The 11,949-nt window shown below is 32.9% G+C and overlaps 1 protein-coding gene across 1 annotated transcript; it reads right to left on the reverse strand.

Moving 5' to 3' along the window:
* Nucleotides 1–6,355: 6,355 nt before the first annotated feature.
* On the reverse strand, nucleotides 6,356–11,344 carry LOC104431360 (protein trichome birefringence-like 20). The gene is made up of 3 exons (XM_010044006.3): nucleotides 10,574–11,344; nucleotides 8,425–8,499; nucleotides 6,356–7,934 (listed from the first exon to the last, which is right to left on the reverse strand). The coding sequence occupies exons 1-3, from the start codon at nucleotides 10,868–10,870 to the stop codon at nucleotides 7,917–7,919; spliced, it is 390 nt and encodes a 129-aa protein (XP_010042308.1). The 5' UTR covers nucleotides 10,871–11,344; the 3' UTR covers nucleotides 6,356–7,916.
* Between the last annotated feature and the right edge of the window lie 605 nt (nucleotides 11,345–11,949).

Genomic DNA, 11,949 nt, shown 5'->3' on the forward strand with positions numbered 1-11,949 from the left:
TTCTTGTTCTCCAGAGATAGTACACGCACGATATGATAAACATTGGTCCAAGCAGAGAAGAACCCATCCGAAGAAAGAGACGTCCACGAAGAACACAATTGTTGAAGAGTAGTTCTTTTTGCAGATTTTCCAGCGAGGCATTGATGCCGAACCATCCTGTCCGTCCGTGAGTCACAAAGACCTGATCCTCACCGCACCATCAACCGAGGCCAAGCACCACCACGCACCGCCGGTCACCCGTTGAGCAGATTCCATTCGGTCCAAATTTGGTAATTTCATTTGCGGTGGCAATATCATTGGCGAAAATAGGTAATTATCATATCTAAATTTGATTTAGATATTTTATTGCTTAATACATGTTTTTCAATATCTTACGTGCGCGCTATCAATTATATTTTACTGCCTAATTCGCAACCACGCACCGATTTTTTATTTCATCTATAAGGTTTTAGATGGAAATAATTAATTATGAGGGAATAAAATTGATATCTTGATCTTTAAAACTTAAGATCAATTTATCGATTTTATTAGCGAAATAATCAAGCTGATTTGAATATTGTTCCCTGATTCGAACAGTGTATGATATCTTTGATGATTCTGAATGATTTAGTGTTTATATTTTAATTACTTTATTTATCTCGAAAATACAAAAAAGATTGCATTTGCATATCATATATATTAGAATTAATTTCCTGGATAGAATTGCATGATAGAATAATTAGATTCTTTTCTGGTTACATTAGAATGCATGTTTAGATGGTATTTAGGCTAGATAATTTCTTTGAATTAAATTGCATGTCGAGATAGATTTATAAGTTAAGATAGGATTCAAATAAGTCTATTTCTTAACTTAAAATAGATAATATCTCACTTTAGTTAGATTTTTATTGTTAGTTATTTTTAATTACGAATAAAAAAATACAAAAATCATGCGCATGTTATATGGGATTAGATTAATGAAATACACGTCATTTAGTGATTATTACTAGGTTCATTTAATTAGAAATTGCATATCATTAGAGTTAGTTCATTTAGTTAATATTGAATTGCATATTGCATGATTTTCATTAATCAAGTGAAAAAAAAAGAAAAAAAGAAATTGTGTGTTAATTAGAAATCATATCTAGGTTATTGATGTGGATTTTGATCTAACAACACGGATGCTTTCGTTGCTTTGAGGTAAGTTTTTTTTGCAATTTATTCATTGTTTATCTGGTTGTTAAATTGGTGGATTGCGCACCCGCATGATCACCTCATATGTTAGGGAAATAGATTTAAAATCAATTTAAGCTGTCTGCAAAAACATTTTTAAAATAAAAAAATGGTGCCGAAATGGTATTAGAGAAGTCTAGTGTAATCAAGTCCTCATACCAAAGTCTCTGGTTCGTAGGAGTAAAATAATCCTCCCATTATTTTACTTAGGTGTTTAATCGACCTACTCAAACTGATTAGTGACGACTCTTCGATAAAATTTATTTGCATGTTAAAAAACTTGAACCTAAGTCACGAATTAGTATGAGCTTGGGAGAGGCTTAACAATCCATTAGCCAAATCCTAGATGGTTCACACTTGAAAATTAGGTCGCGACAAACACCTAATTAGTAAATGGTGAAAATCTATTTATAATTCTCAGCAGCAAGACGTATGGTAATTGCATCTATATAATAATAAATGACTCAATTAGCTGTTACTAGATTATCGTAATAATTGAAACTTCTTCAAATGATGAGCTAAAGGCACAATCAATTATAACTAAATTAATACACCAAATTCTTAAGAACCTGATTAGAGAATGAAAAAAATCCACTCATTATCTCTGGTTGTATCTATGTAAAAATTAACCAAATTAGTAAAACATGTAATTGCAAACAAAAGACTAAGAGCAATATACATACTTATGAAAATTTAGATTTATCGTTGGACCACCAATATTGCTAGAATAAAAAACATATAAAAATTAATTTGAATTATTTGGAAAATGATTCTCATCGGGTGCTGCTTGAACAACCAACTCTATATTACAAAGTAATAAATATGTTAATCGACATCATATAACATAAACAAAAAATTTATTTAATCATATTCATCAAAATAATGCCATTCATCTTGACTTTATATTTGCGTTAGGAGTATTCATTTCTTAGATTTTTTCTTTCTTATTCTCACTTGAACTTTTAAGCCTTTCATAAGCTATTCCCTTTCATTTATTTTCTTCGAATGGGGTTCAATACCAAAACATCACACAAAGAGGCCTCATTATGATCATTACTAGTGTCATCAATCACAATCACACTTGACCGGTATAATAATAGTTTAGTCTTTGCATTTTCCATGTTCTTTGACACTATTCTCATAGTGTTTAAATTTTCGGCTCTTAAACGTATCAATTTAAAAGATTATTTTATTAATGTGGAAAATCGATTAAATTTAGATGAACTCAGTGATATTGGATGGGATTCATTACTTACAATTCCTTGTTTGGTTCATTTTTTAAAAAAAATTAGCAAATGTAATGCTCATAATCGACATATTCTCAATTAGCACTTTCAAGGTATGACTACACAACCATTCTTTTGATTCAAATAATTTGCATTCACAAGAGATTAAAAAGTCTGTAGGGTCAAATCTAACAATATTTTTACCTCGATTTCTCATACACTTGAGAGTATATAAATAAATCAGTTCATCAAATGTAATGCTTGAAATAATCTAAGAGAGAATTTCCAAAATTTCTGCAATGAACTTGTTAGAAATTGTGCGTGTATACACTAAAGCGGCATGGTCTAAAATCTCATTATTTGAAACCTACAATTTATTCTCACGAGAAGTGCAATAATCTTGACTTTCAATTTCTCTTATGTGCTTCAGTTGTTTTTCATAGTATTAGACAAATTTTATAAGACCTATAATGCATTCTTCGACATACATTGAAAAACATTGTTAGTACTCTCACTCATTTGCATTGATATTATATTACAAGTAAATGTATCACGATCAAAAGCTAAACTCCATTTATGTCTAATGTTGTATAATCTTCAAAGCCAATTATTATTCTCAACATACCACTCATCTTCCATTTTCTTCTAATTAGATTCATATTATAATATGCATATATATATAAACTTTAAGAAATATTTATCCTTAAAACTCGGTTTGTTATAAAAATGTGTGATGTTTTAATTGGCATTTTTCTTGATGTGCAAAGTGCGTTAACAATATCATGTATTTGGAAATATTGTTCTAATGACTTTTGCCATGGCTGCATCTTGATCAATAAACATTATTTTCGGAGATTTATTTTCCATAAACTTTAAAAACGTCTCAAATAACCAAATACATGATTCTGCGGTCTCCTTTATAAAAAAAATGCACATCCGAATAGAGTATTATATCAAATGGTGATTAATGCCAATAAAAGGTGCACATATCATTTTATATCTGTTGGTGCGATATGTAGTGTCAAATACTAGCACATTATCGAAACAATCGTAATCAAATTTAAATAAGCTATGTCTCCAAAGCAAATTTGTCAATCTACTATATTGATATACCTGTACATCATATAAAAATATTGGATTTTACATTTGCATACAATGAAAATAATTTAGAAGATTTTGACAATCTCCCCCTCTAACATCATTGGATCTTTTTGTCTGCAAATAATTTTGACAATCACGCAAATTAAAACCTAAAGTTTTGTTTCCTCCAGTTTTATTTGCTGAAAACTTATATGATGTAGTCTTTCGTTACCAGCTTTAGTCATATCAACTAAAATACTTTTGCAAGTATGAGATATCAATCTTCAACATCTAATCAAATGCTTTTGATCTTTTTTTTTTAATAATAGATGATTATACTTAGAAATATACTCTATGACTTAATTGTCATCATTGTCAACTTTAAATTTAATTTGAGCAAGACAGTCACATCTAATTTCATATTTATGATATTTTTTTCTTTATCATATAAGCTGTCAAAATGCATTCACAATTACATACAACAGTCCGTTGAGTTAGTTTTCATTTACTATTTCTAAACATATTACCATTCCTCACTTCAAATCATTTACCTATTACATAAGCCACATATTTATGATATGCTTTAAGTTCATTTAAAAATATCATTCTTACTGTAATACGTGATATGGAAAAAGATTTTGAATTTGTGGTAGGAATGATGTTTTCAAAATATGGAAAAAGATTTTGAATTTGTGGTAGGAATGATATTTTCTACATCACGTATGAATTTGCAGTAGGAATGAAATAATTTGAAAACATCATTCCTACCACAAATTCAAAATCTTTTTCCATATCACGTATTACAGTAAAAATGATATTTTTAAATGAACTTAAAGCATATCATAAATATGTGGCTTAGGTAATAGGTAAATTTTGAAGTGAGGAAAGGTAATATGTTTAGAAATAGTAAATGAAAACTAACGCAACGAACCGTTGTATGTAATTATGAAGGCATTTTGACAGCTCATATGATAAAGAAAAAAATATCATAAGTATGAAGTTAGATGTGACTGTCTTGCTCAAATCAAATTTAAAGTTGACAATGATGACAATTAAGTTATAGAGTATATTTCTAAATCATCTATTATTAAAAAAAAAAAAAAGATCAAAAGCATTTGATTAGATGTTGAAGATTGATATCTCATACTTGCAAAAGTATTTTAGTTGATATGATTAAAGCTGGTATCGAAATACTACATCATATAAGTTTTCAGCAAATGAAACTGGAGGAAACAAAAATTTAAGTTTTAATTTGCGTGATTGTCAAAATTATTTGCAGACAAAAAGATCCAATGATGTTAGTGGGGGAGATTGTCAAAATCTTCTAAATTATTTTCATTGTATGTAAATGCAAAATCCAATGTTTTTATATGATGTAAAGGTATATCAATATAGTAGATTGACAAATTTGCTTTAGAGACATAGCTTATTTAAATTTGATTACGATTGTTTTGATAATGTGCTAGTATTTGACGCTACGTATCGCACCAACAGATATAAAATGATATGTGAACATTTTATTGGCATTAATCACCATTTGATATAATACTCTATTCGGATGTGCATTTTTTTATAAAGGAGATCGCAGAATCATGTATTTGGTTATTTGAAACGTTTTTAAAGTTTATGGGAAATAAAGCTCCGAAAATAATGTTTATTGATCAAAGATGCAGCAATGACAAAAGCCATTAGAACAATATTTCCAAATACACGATATTGTTAACGCACTTTGCACATCAAGAAAAATGTCAATTAAAACATCACACATCTTTATAACAAACCAAGTTTTAAGGATAAATATTTCTTAAAGTTTATATGTATATATATATATATATATATATATATAATATGAATATGAATCTAATTAGAAGAAAATGGAAGATGAGTGGTATGTTGAGAATAATAATTGGCTTTGGAGATTATACGACATTAGACATTTAACATTTACTTGTAATATAATATCAATGCAAAGGAGTGAGAGTACTAACAATGTTTTTCAATGTATGTCGAAGAATGCATTATAGGTCTTATAAATTTATCTACTACTATGAAAAACAACTGAAGCACATAAGAGAAATTGAAAGTCAAGATTATTGCACTTCTCGTGAGAATAAATTGCAGGTTTCAAATAATGAGATTTTAGACCATGCCGTTTTAGTGTATACACGCACAATTTCTAACAAGTTCATTGCAGAAATTTTGGAAATTCTCTCTTAGATTATTTCAAGCATTACATTTGATGGACTGATTTATTTATATGCTCTCAAGTGTATGGGAAATCGAGGTAAAAATATTGTTAGATTTGACCCTACAGACTTTTTAATCTCTTGTGAATGCAAATTATTTGAATCAAAAGAATGGTTGTGTCGTCATACCTTGAAAGTGCTAATTGAGAATATGTCGATTATGAGCATTACATTTGCTAATTTTTTAAAAAATGAACCAAATAAGGAATTTTAAGTAATGAATCTCATTCAATATCACTGAGTTCATCTAAATTTAATCGATTTTCCACATTAATAAAATAATCTTTTAAATTGATATGTTTAAGAGCCGAAAATTTAAACACTATAAGAATAGTGTCAAAGAACATGGAAAATGCAAAGACTAAATTATTATTATACCGGTCAAGTGTGATTGTGATTGATGACACTAGTAATGATCATAATGAAGCATCTTTATGTGATGTTTTAGTATTGAACCCCCTTCAAAGAAAATGAAAGAAAATAACCTATGGAAGGCTTAAAAGTTCAAGTGAAAAGAAAAAAGAAAAAATCTAAGAAATGAATACTCCTAACACAAATAGAAAGTCAAGATAAATGACATTATTCTGATGAATATTATTAGGTAAATTTTTTGTTTATGTTACATGATGTTGATTAACATATTTATTACTTTATAATATAGAGTTGATTGTCTAAGCAACACCCAGTGAGAATCATTTTTCAAATTATCCAAGTAATTCAAATCAGTTTCTATATGTTTTTTATCCTATTAACATTGATGGTCCAACGATAAATCTAAATTCTCATATGTATGTATATTGCTCGTAGTTTTTTGTTTGCATTTTACATTTTACTAATTTGGTCAATTGTTTACATAGATACAGCAGCCACCATATATTATGCCACCGGAAATTATGAGTGGATTTTTTTCACCAGATTCTTAAGAATGTGATGTATTAATTTAGTTATAATTGATTATGCATTTATATAACTATAAAAAACTCATATTTTAAAGAAGTTTCAATCATTACGATAATTTAATAACATTATACTAATTGAGTAATTTATTATATATAGATGCAATCACCATGCATCATGCCATTAGAGATTATAAATAAATTTTCACCATTTACTAATCAGGTGCTTAATATGAAATCATTTTTAATCTTAGTGTTATTTCATCTTTATGTTACTATTATAATATTGTCAATGGTTTCTTCAAAATATAAGTTGGAGTCATAATATATCTTATGGAATTATTTTGAGTTAGGTATAACTTGCCTTACGTTTTGTCTCATAAAATTACTTGAGACATTTATTTTGGCAACTTATTTAGTAAAATGTAAATAAATTAGTTATTCATTTGTACATTGGTCATCAAATTCTTTTCAACATCTTTTCAACTCTTTTCAACATTACCTAAGAAAGCAAAATATATTTCACATAATATGAGTGAAGAATTACTTGTGATTTTGCCATTCGATGAATTTGTACGTGCAAATTCGCACCCAAATTATACCTGCGAAGATAATATTGCCATATGAGTTGCATTATATCTGTAGCATTCAAGAGAACATATGCAGTGTATCCAAGTCTTACTTTATTTGCCTCCAAACTTTCTTAATAGAAGTAGGTGAATGCAACTTATCTATGAGTTTTTGCCTAACAAACAAAAAAACATCATTTACCAAAAGAATGTCTAAAAGTCATTCATATTACGCTTCATCTGTGTCAGCCTCACATGACACTATAAGTCACTTAAACTGTAAAGATCACTTCATGTGACTAAACACTAGAATAGGTTAATAGGCAATGCAAGAGATAAGACCAGCTAGAAAAGGTACAGTTTTATCAAACTCTTTTTTTTTTGTGTCAATCAAGCATGATGATGATATTTTTTTTTTCTTTCTTTATGCTTAATTAACACCAATCTTCTAGAATTCATGATCAAAAGATAAACGCATTATCCAAATCTTAATAGGAAAAATTAGGAAACACACGCACGAGGAGAGTAAAGTATACCCAACTAAAATGTCTTGGCGTGCTCAGCACAGACCTCACTGCACCTCTCATTGGCCTTGTTCAACAGGTCGTCGCTGGTCAATCCCTTCGCTTCTTTTAACTTCTTCACATTGAGAGCATCCTCCCGCCTTTGCTTCCTTACCGAGGCTGCCTACTTCAGCACCCCCTCCTAAGGGGTAGCACAAAATTCAACATGTCACATTGAATTTCTTATCCTATGGAAGGTGGTAATGTTTCACCTACACACAATGCGATGAGTTTTGCAATTCTAAAGACCTCATAACACCTTAAATTGAGATCCTATGGTAATAAGGTTTTACAATGCATAGTGTAGTTTCCATCTAATGTGCTATTTAGGTTCCACTAAAACTATAGTGTAGATTTATGTTAAAATTGAGTTGATTGCTCAATATACAAGATGAGCAAAGACAATTAGTATTAGAGACTTCGATAAAGTTAATGCAAGACCTCATAATAGGCATGATATACGATTGCCTAAATTTCTCCCATTCAACTGTTTGAAATAGATAATTACAATAGATTTACAAACTATAGATTTAGTGGAGACTAGCTTGACATGCTTTTACATTTCAAGTTCCACAAAATCTTTATTTAATCTTATCCATCATATGGTGAAAGACATGAAACTAGTCCCATACCTCCTTGAACCTAACAATATTTAGGTGCCTCAACAATTTGTGGTTGATGATTTCCCTCTGAGCATTCTCGTCAATCTGAAACAAGAAAGTATAGCATCAAAATGAGGCAATACACATGCACAATAATGAGTATGACAAAGTAACTATCCCAAGACAATTACAAGGCTAAAACTATATCAAAGCATAAAGCTAATATGACAATGAAAGGAAACTTGAGGACGAATGGATTCCAAATGCAACTCCCTCTATGTGGAAAAAGTGGCCAAAAATCTTTGAAAAAATATCAAAACAATTTAAATATACCCATTCACAGCTCAAAAGTTAAAGATATCAAAAGAACTAACCAAAACCACACCACTAGGATGTGTAAAAATGATAGATACAGTGACTTGCGATACTAAAGCAATTCGGAGACTACACAACACATCAACAAATAAAGCTTTTGTTGTGGTTTTAATCACAACCATTGAAAATCCATTGATGTTTTGCCATCTTCTCCAAAAATTGTACTAATGCTACCTGCTTGAACACCACCTCATACGCCCTCACCACTGAGGATCTTGATAGGCTTGCCACGGAGCTCAAAATGGTTGAGATCACGCATGCTCACCACCTGCACCCTTGCCGGTACAAAAGCCGGAGCCACACCTCTCGTAGGCCTTGTTGAACAGGTCGTTGTCGGTTGTCGCGACCTACCCCCGAGGAAAGGGTATTTATCTAAAAGATAGACCTAAAGCCCATAATTAGGCACGGACTCTTCCAAATCCATACCTCGCGTGACATTGGGGTATTTTAAGAATTTTTACAAAAATAAGTCACCACTAGTCTATTGGGACCGGCTAGAAACCAAGTGAAGTATGGAAAGTATACTTCACTTCTTAAACAATTAGAGAATCTGGGGTCAAGAACTTGATTACACTAATTGATCAATTAGTACCATTTTGATACCTAATCTTGTTCATGTTAAAAGAAAAAAAAAATTATTAACAATTTGGATTGATTTTACACCTATCCACTAACATGTGAGATGATCATGCCGATGTACAGTCATCAACATAATAATCAATAATCAAAGAAAGTATTAAATGCACATCATGGGATAGTAAAAATTTAACATTAAGGAAGATGTAAATATCAAATCTTAACTAGACTAAAGAGAAACCAAAATCAACATATCAATATTATGCATTCAAAGGTATTTGTCTCTGAGGACAATTGAAACCCTAAGGTAAAGCCCTAAAAGCTTAATTAAACTTAAACATAATTATAAATTGAAAGGTTTCCTATTTTTAGGAGAAAATTACTCCAAATATTAAGTTCAACCTTTTTGAGGAAATTTTTTTATTTTTCTATTTAAGAAAATAAATTTTCGAATTTTCTATAAAAAAAAGCTGGACTTTTGCAATTTTTTAATTCTTTTATTAGAAAAAAGGTCAAATTTTTTAATATTTTCTGAGTTTTTGAATTTTCGGAATTTTTTTTAATTTTTATTATTTTTCGAAATTTTTGATTTTTTACTATATTTCTAATATTTAATATTGTTATATTTAGAAAAAAGGGTTCGGACCGGGTAGGACCGATCCGAGCCCAAGTCGGATAAAAAATATATTTTTAGTTTTTTTTTTTTAAATTCTCTTCTTGTTTTATCTCTATTTTGTCTTTTTCTGCTGCTCCATCTTCTGCTTTACGACTTCTTCACGCAAAGGTTTCAATCCACTGTCCTCTCTTTCTTTCTGTCTTTTCATTTCCTTTCATCACCTCTTTTTTTTATTTCTTTTTCTTTTCTTCTGCTTTTACTTTTTCTCTTCTCTCTTCCACTTCTTCTTCCTCGCGCATTCTCCACAGTCCACAGGCCCGAACCAGCGCCACCGCTGCAACGAGCCCCTCACCGGCCTTTGAGGCGCCGGAGCCACTGTCCGGCGTCGTTCGGTCGTTCGGTCCGATCGACACTGGTCGCCGCTGACCACTAACTGGCTAGCGGTTTCTAGTATTTGCCGAAACAAGAACACAAAAGCAAAAATGTCCACCGGAGATCCCGGCGCACGACATACAAAGGCTATGGAAACCAAATATAAAAAGCGACGAGGGCCGGAGCACGCGTGAGCCGAACGGCCGAAACAAACGCGAGGAGAGGGAGAGCCGAGCTTACTTGTTCAGCTTTGAGGACGTCGCTGGGAAGGAAGGTCGTCGAATGGGTCCCCGCGTGGCCGAGGCGTTGGCTGAGGCTCCCACTCTCTCTGTCTCTCAGTCGCTTGGATCTGTCGCTCCCTGCTTCCCCGGTCTCTGGCTCCAGGAACTCCTCCTCCTCCTGCGCCACGAAGAACTCCTGGTCGTAGCCCTCTAGCTTCTTCTCGTCGCTCCCGAACGGCCCCGTCCTTGGGCAGCTCCCCCCGTCAGTCCAGTCCCCGTGCTCGAAGTGCGTTGGCGAGAACGTCCTCAGGAACATGGTGCCGCCGCCGTTGCTGCCGGCAAAGGGAGCAGCGGCGCTCGGAACCTCGCGAGAGCCAGAGCGAGGCTGGGGCTGTGGATGTGGTCGGCGTAGTGTGGTGGGAGTGTGGCTGAGTCACTAGATAAGGCTCTCTTGTTCTCGGCCCTCTGAACTCTCTCTACTTTCCCGATCTCTCCTCCTGCTAGCTCTCCATCCTCGGTCTCTCTCTGGGATTCTCTCTCGACCAAGGCAAAAACTGAGCCTCCCTCACTCCCTCGAGAGCTCACACACTCTCTCGAGCTCGCTTTCCTCTTAGGCCCGCTCCTTCTCTGGCTTTTCTCTCTATCTCTCTCTTGCTTTTATGCTCGGCCAGCAAGCGCGCATGGCTCCTGCCACCGCCAGCTACCTTGCCGGCTTGAATCCGACCCTGGGATCACGCTGCGCGATCCGCTGCCTCCTCTGCTCTCTCGCCATCCCCGTCTCCTCTAGCTCGTACTTCTTTTTTATGACGAGCTCTAGCTCGTACTTTGCTTTTCACAGAGAGAGGAAGAAGAAAAAAAGGTTGGGCCGGTGAAGGAAAAGAAAAAAAAAGGCTGGGTCAGGCCCAAGCCAATGGAAATGGAAAAGAAAAAAAAAAAAAAGAAGGCCGGGCCGATCTGGCCTCGTTTTTTTTTTTTTTTTTTTTTTTTTTTTGTCTTCTTTTTTTTTTTCTTTTTAATTTTCGATTTAAAAAAAATATTTAATAATTAGTGATAGTTATATAATGTCAACACGTAACGGATTTTAATGAAAACATATTCGATGCATTTTAATGAAAGTGTTTCCTCTTTCTTGTTCTTTTTTTTTAGCGACTAATTCTTAATTTTGCACATGATTAAATTCTAAATAAAATTATAAATTTTAGGTGTCAACACCAGTCAACCTCTCTACTTCCTTCGAGTTCTTCATATGTAGAGCCTCGACCACTAAAGCCGCTTGCTTCAACACCATTTCGTACACCCTCTCCATCAAGGATCTCGATGAGCTCGCCACCAAGCTCGAAATGGTTGAGACCATGCTTACCACTGCACTCACTAAGTACAAAAGCCTAGATCAAG

The sequence above is a fragment of the Eucalyptus grandis genome, chromosome 7 (assembly GCF_016545825.1).
Source record: "Eucalyptus grandis isolate ANBG69807.140 chromosome 7, ASM1654582v1, whole genome shotgun sequence".
Classification (NCBI taxonomy): Eukaryota; Viridiplantae; Streptophyta; class Magnoliopsida; order Myrtales; family Myrtaceae; genus Eucalyptus; species Eucalyptus grandis.

Bases quoted from the DNA above. Each gene is read 5' to 3' on its own strand.
- LOC104431360 (XM_010044006.3), bottom strand. From the start codon at position 10,870: ATGTTCCTGAGGACGTTCTCGCCAACGCACTTCGAGCACGGGGACTGG. The intron at 8,500-10,573 runs GTAAGCTCGGCT...TTCTTGTTTCAG, and splicing joins ACGTCCTCAAAGCTGAACAA to ATTGACGAGAATGCTCAGAG.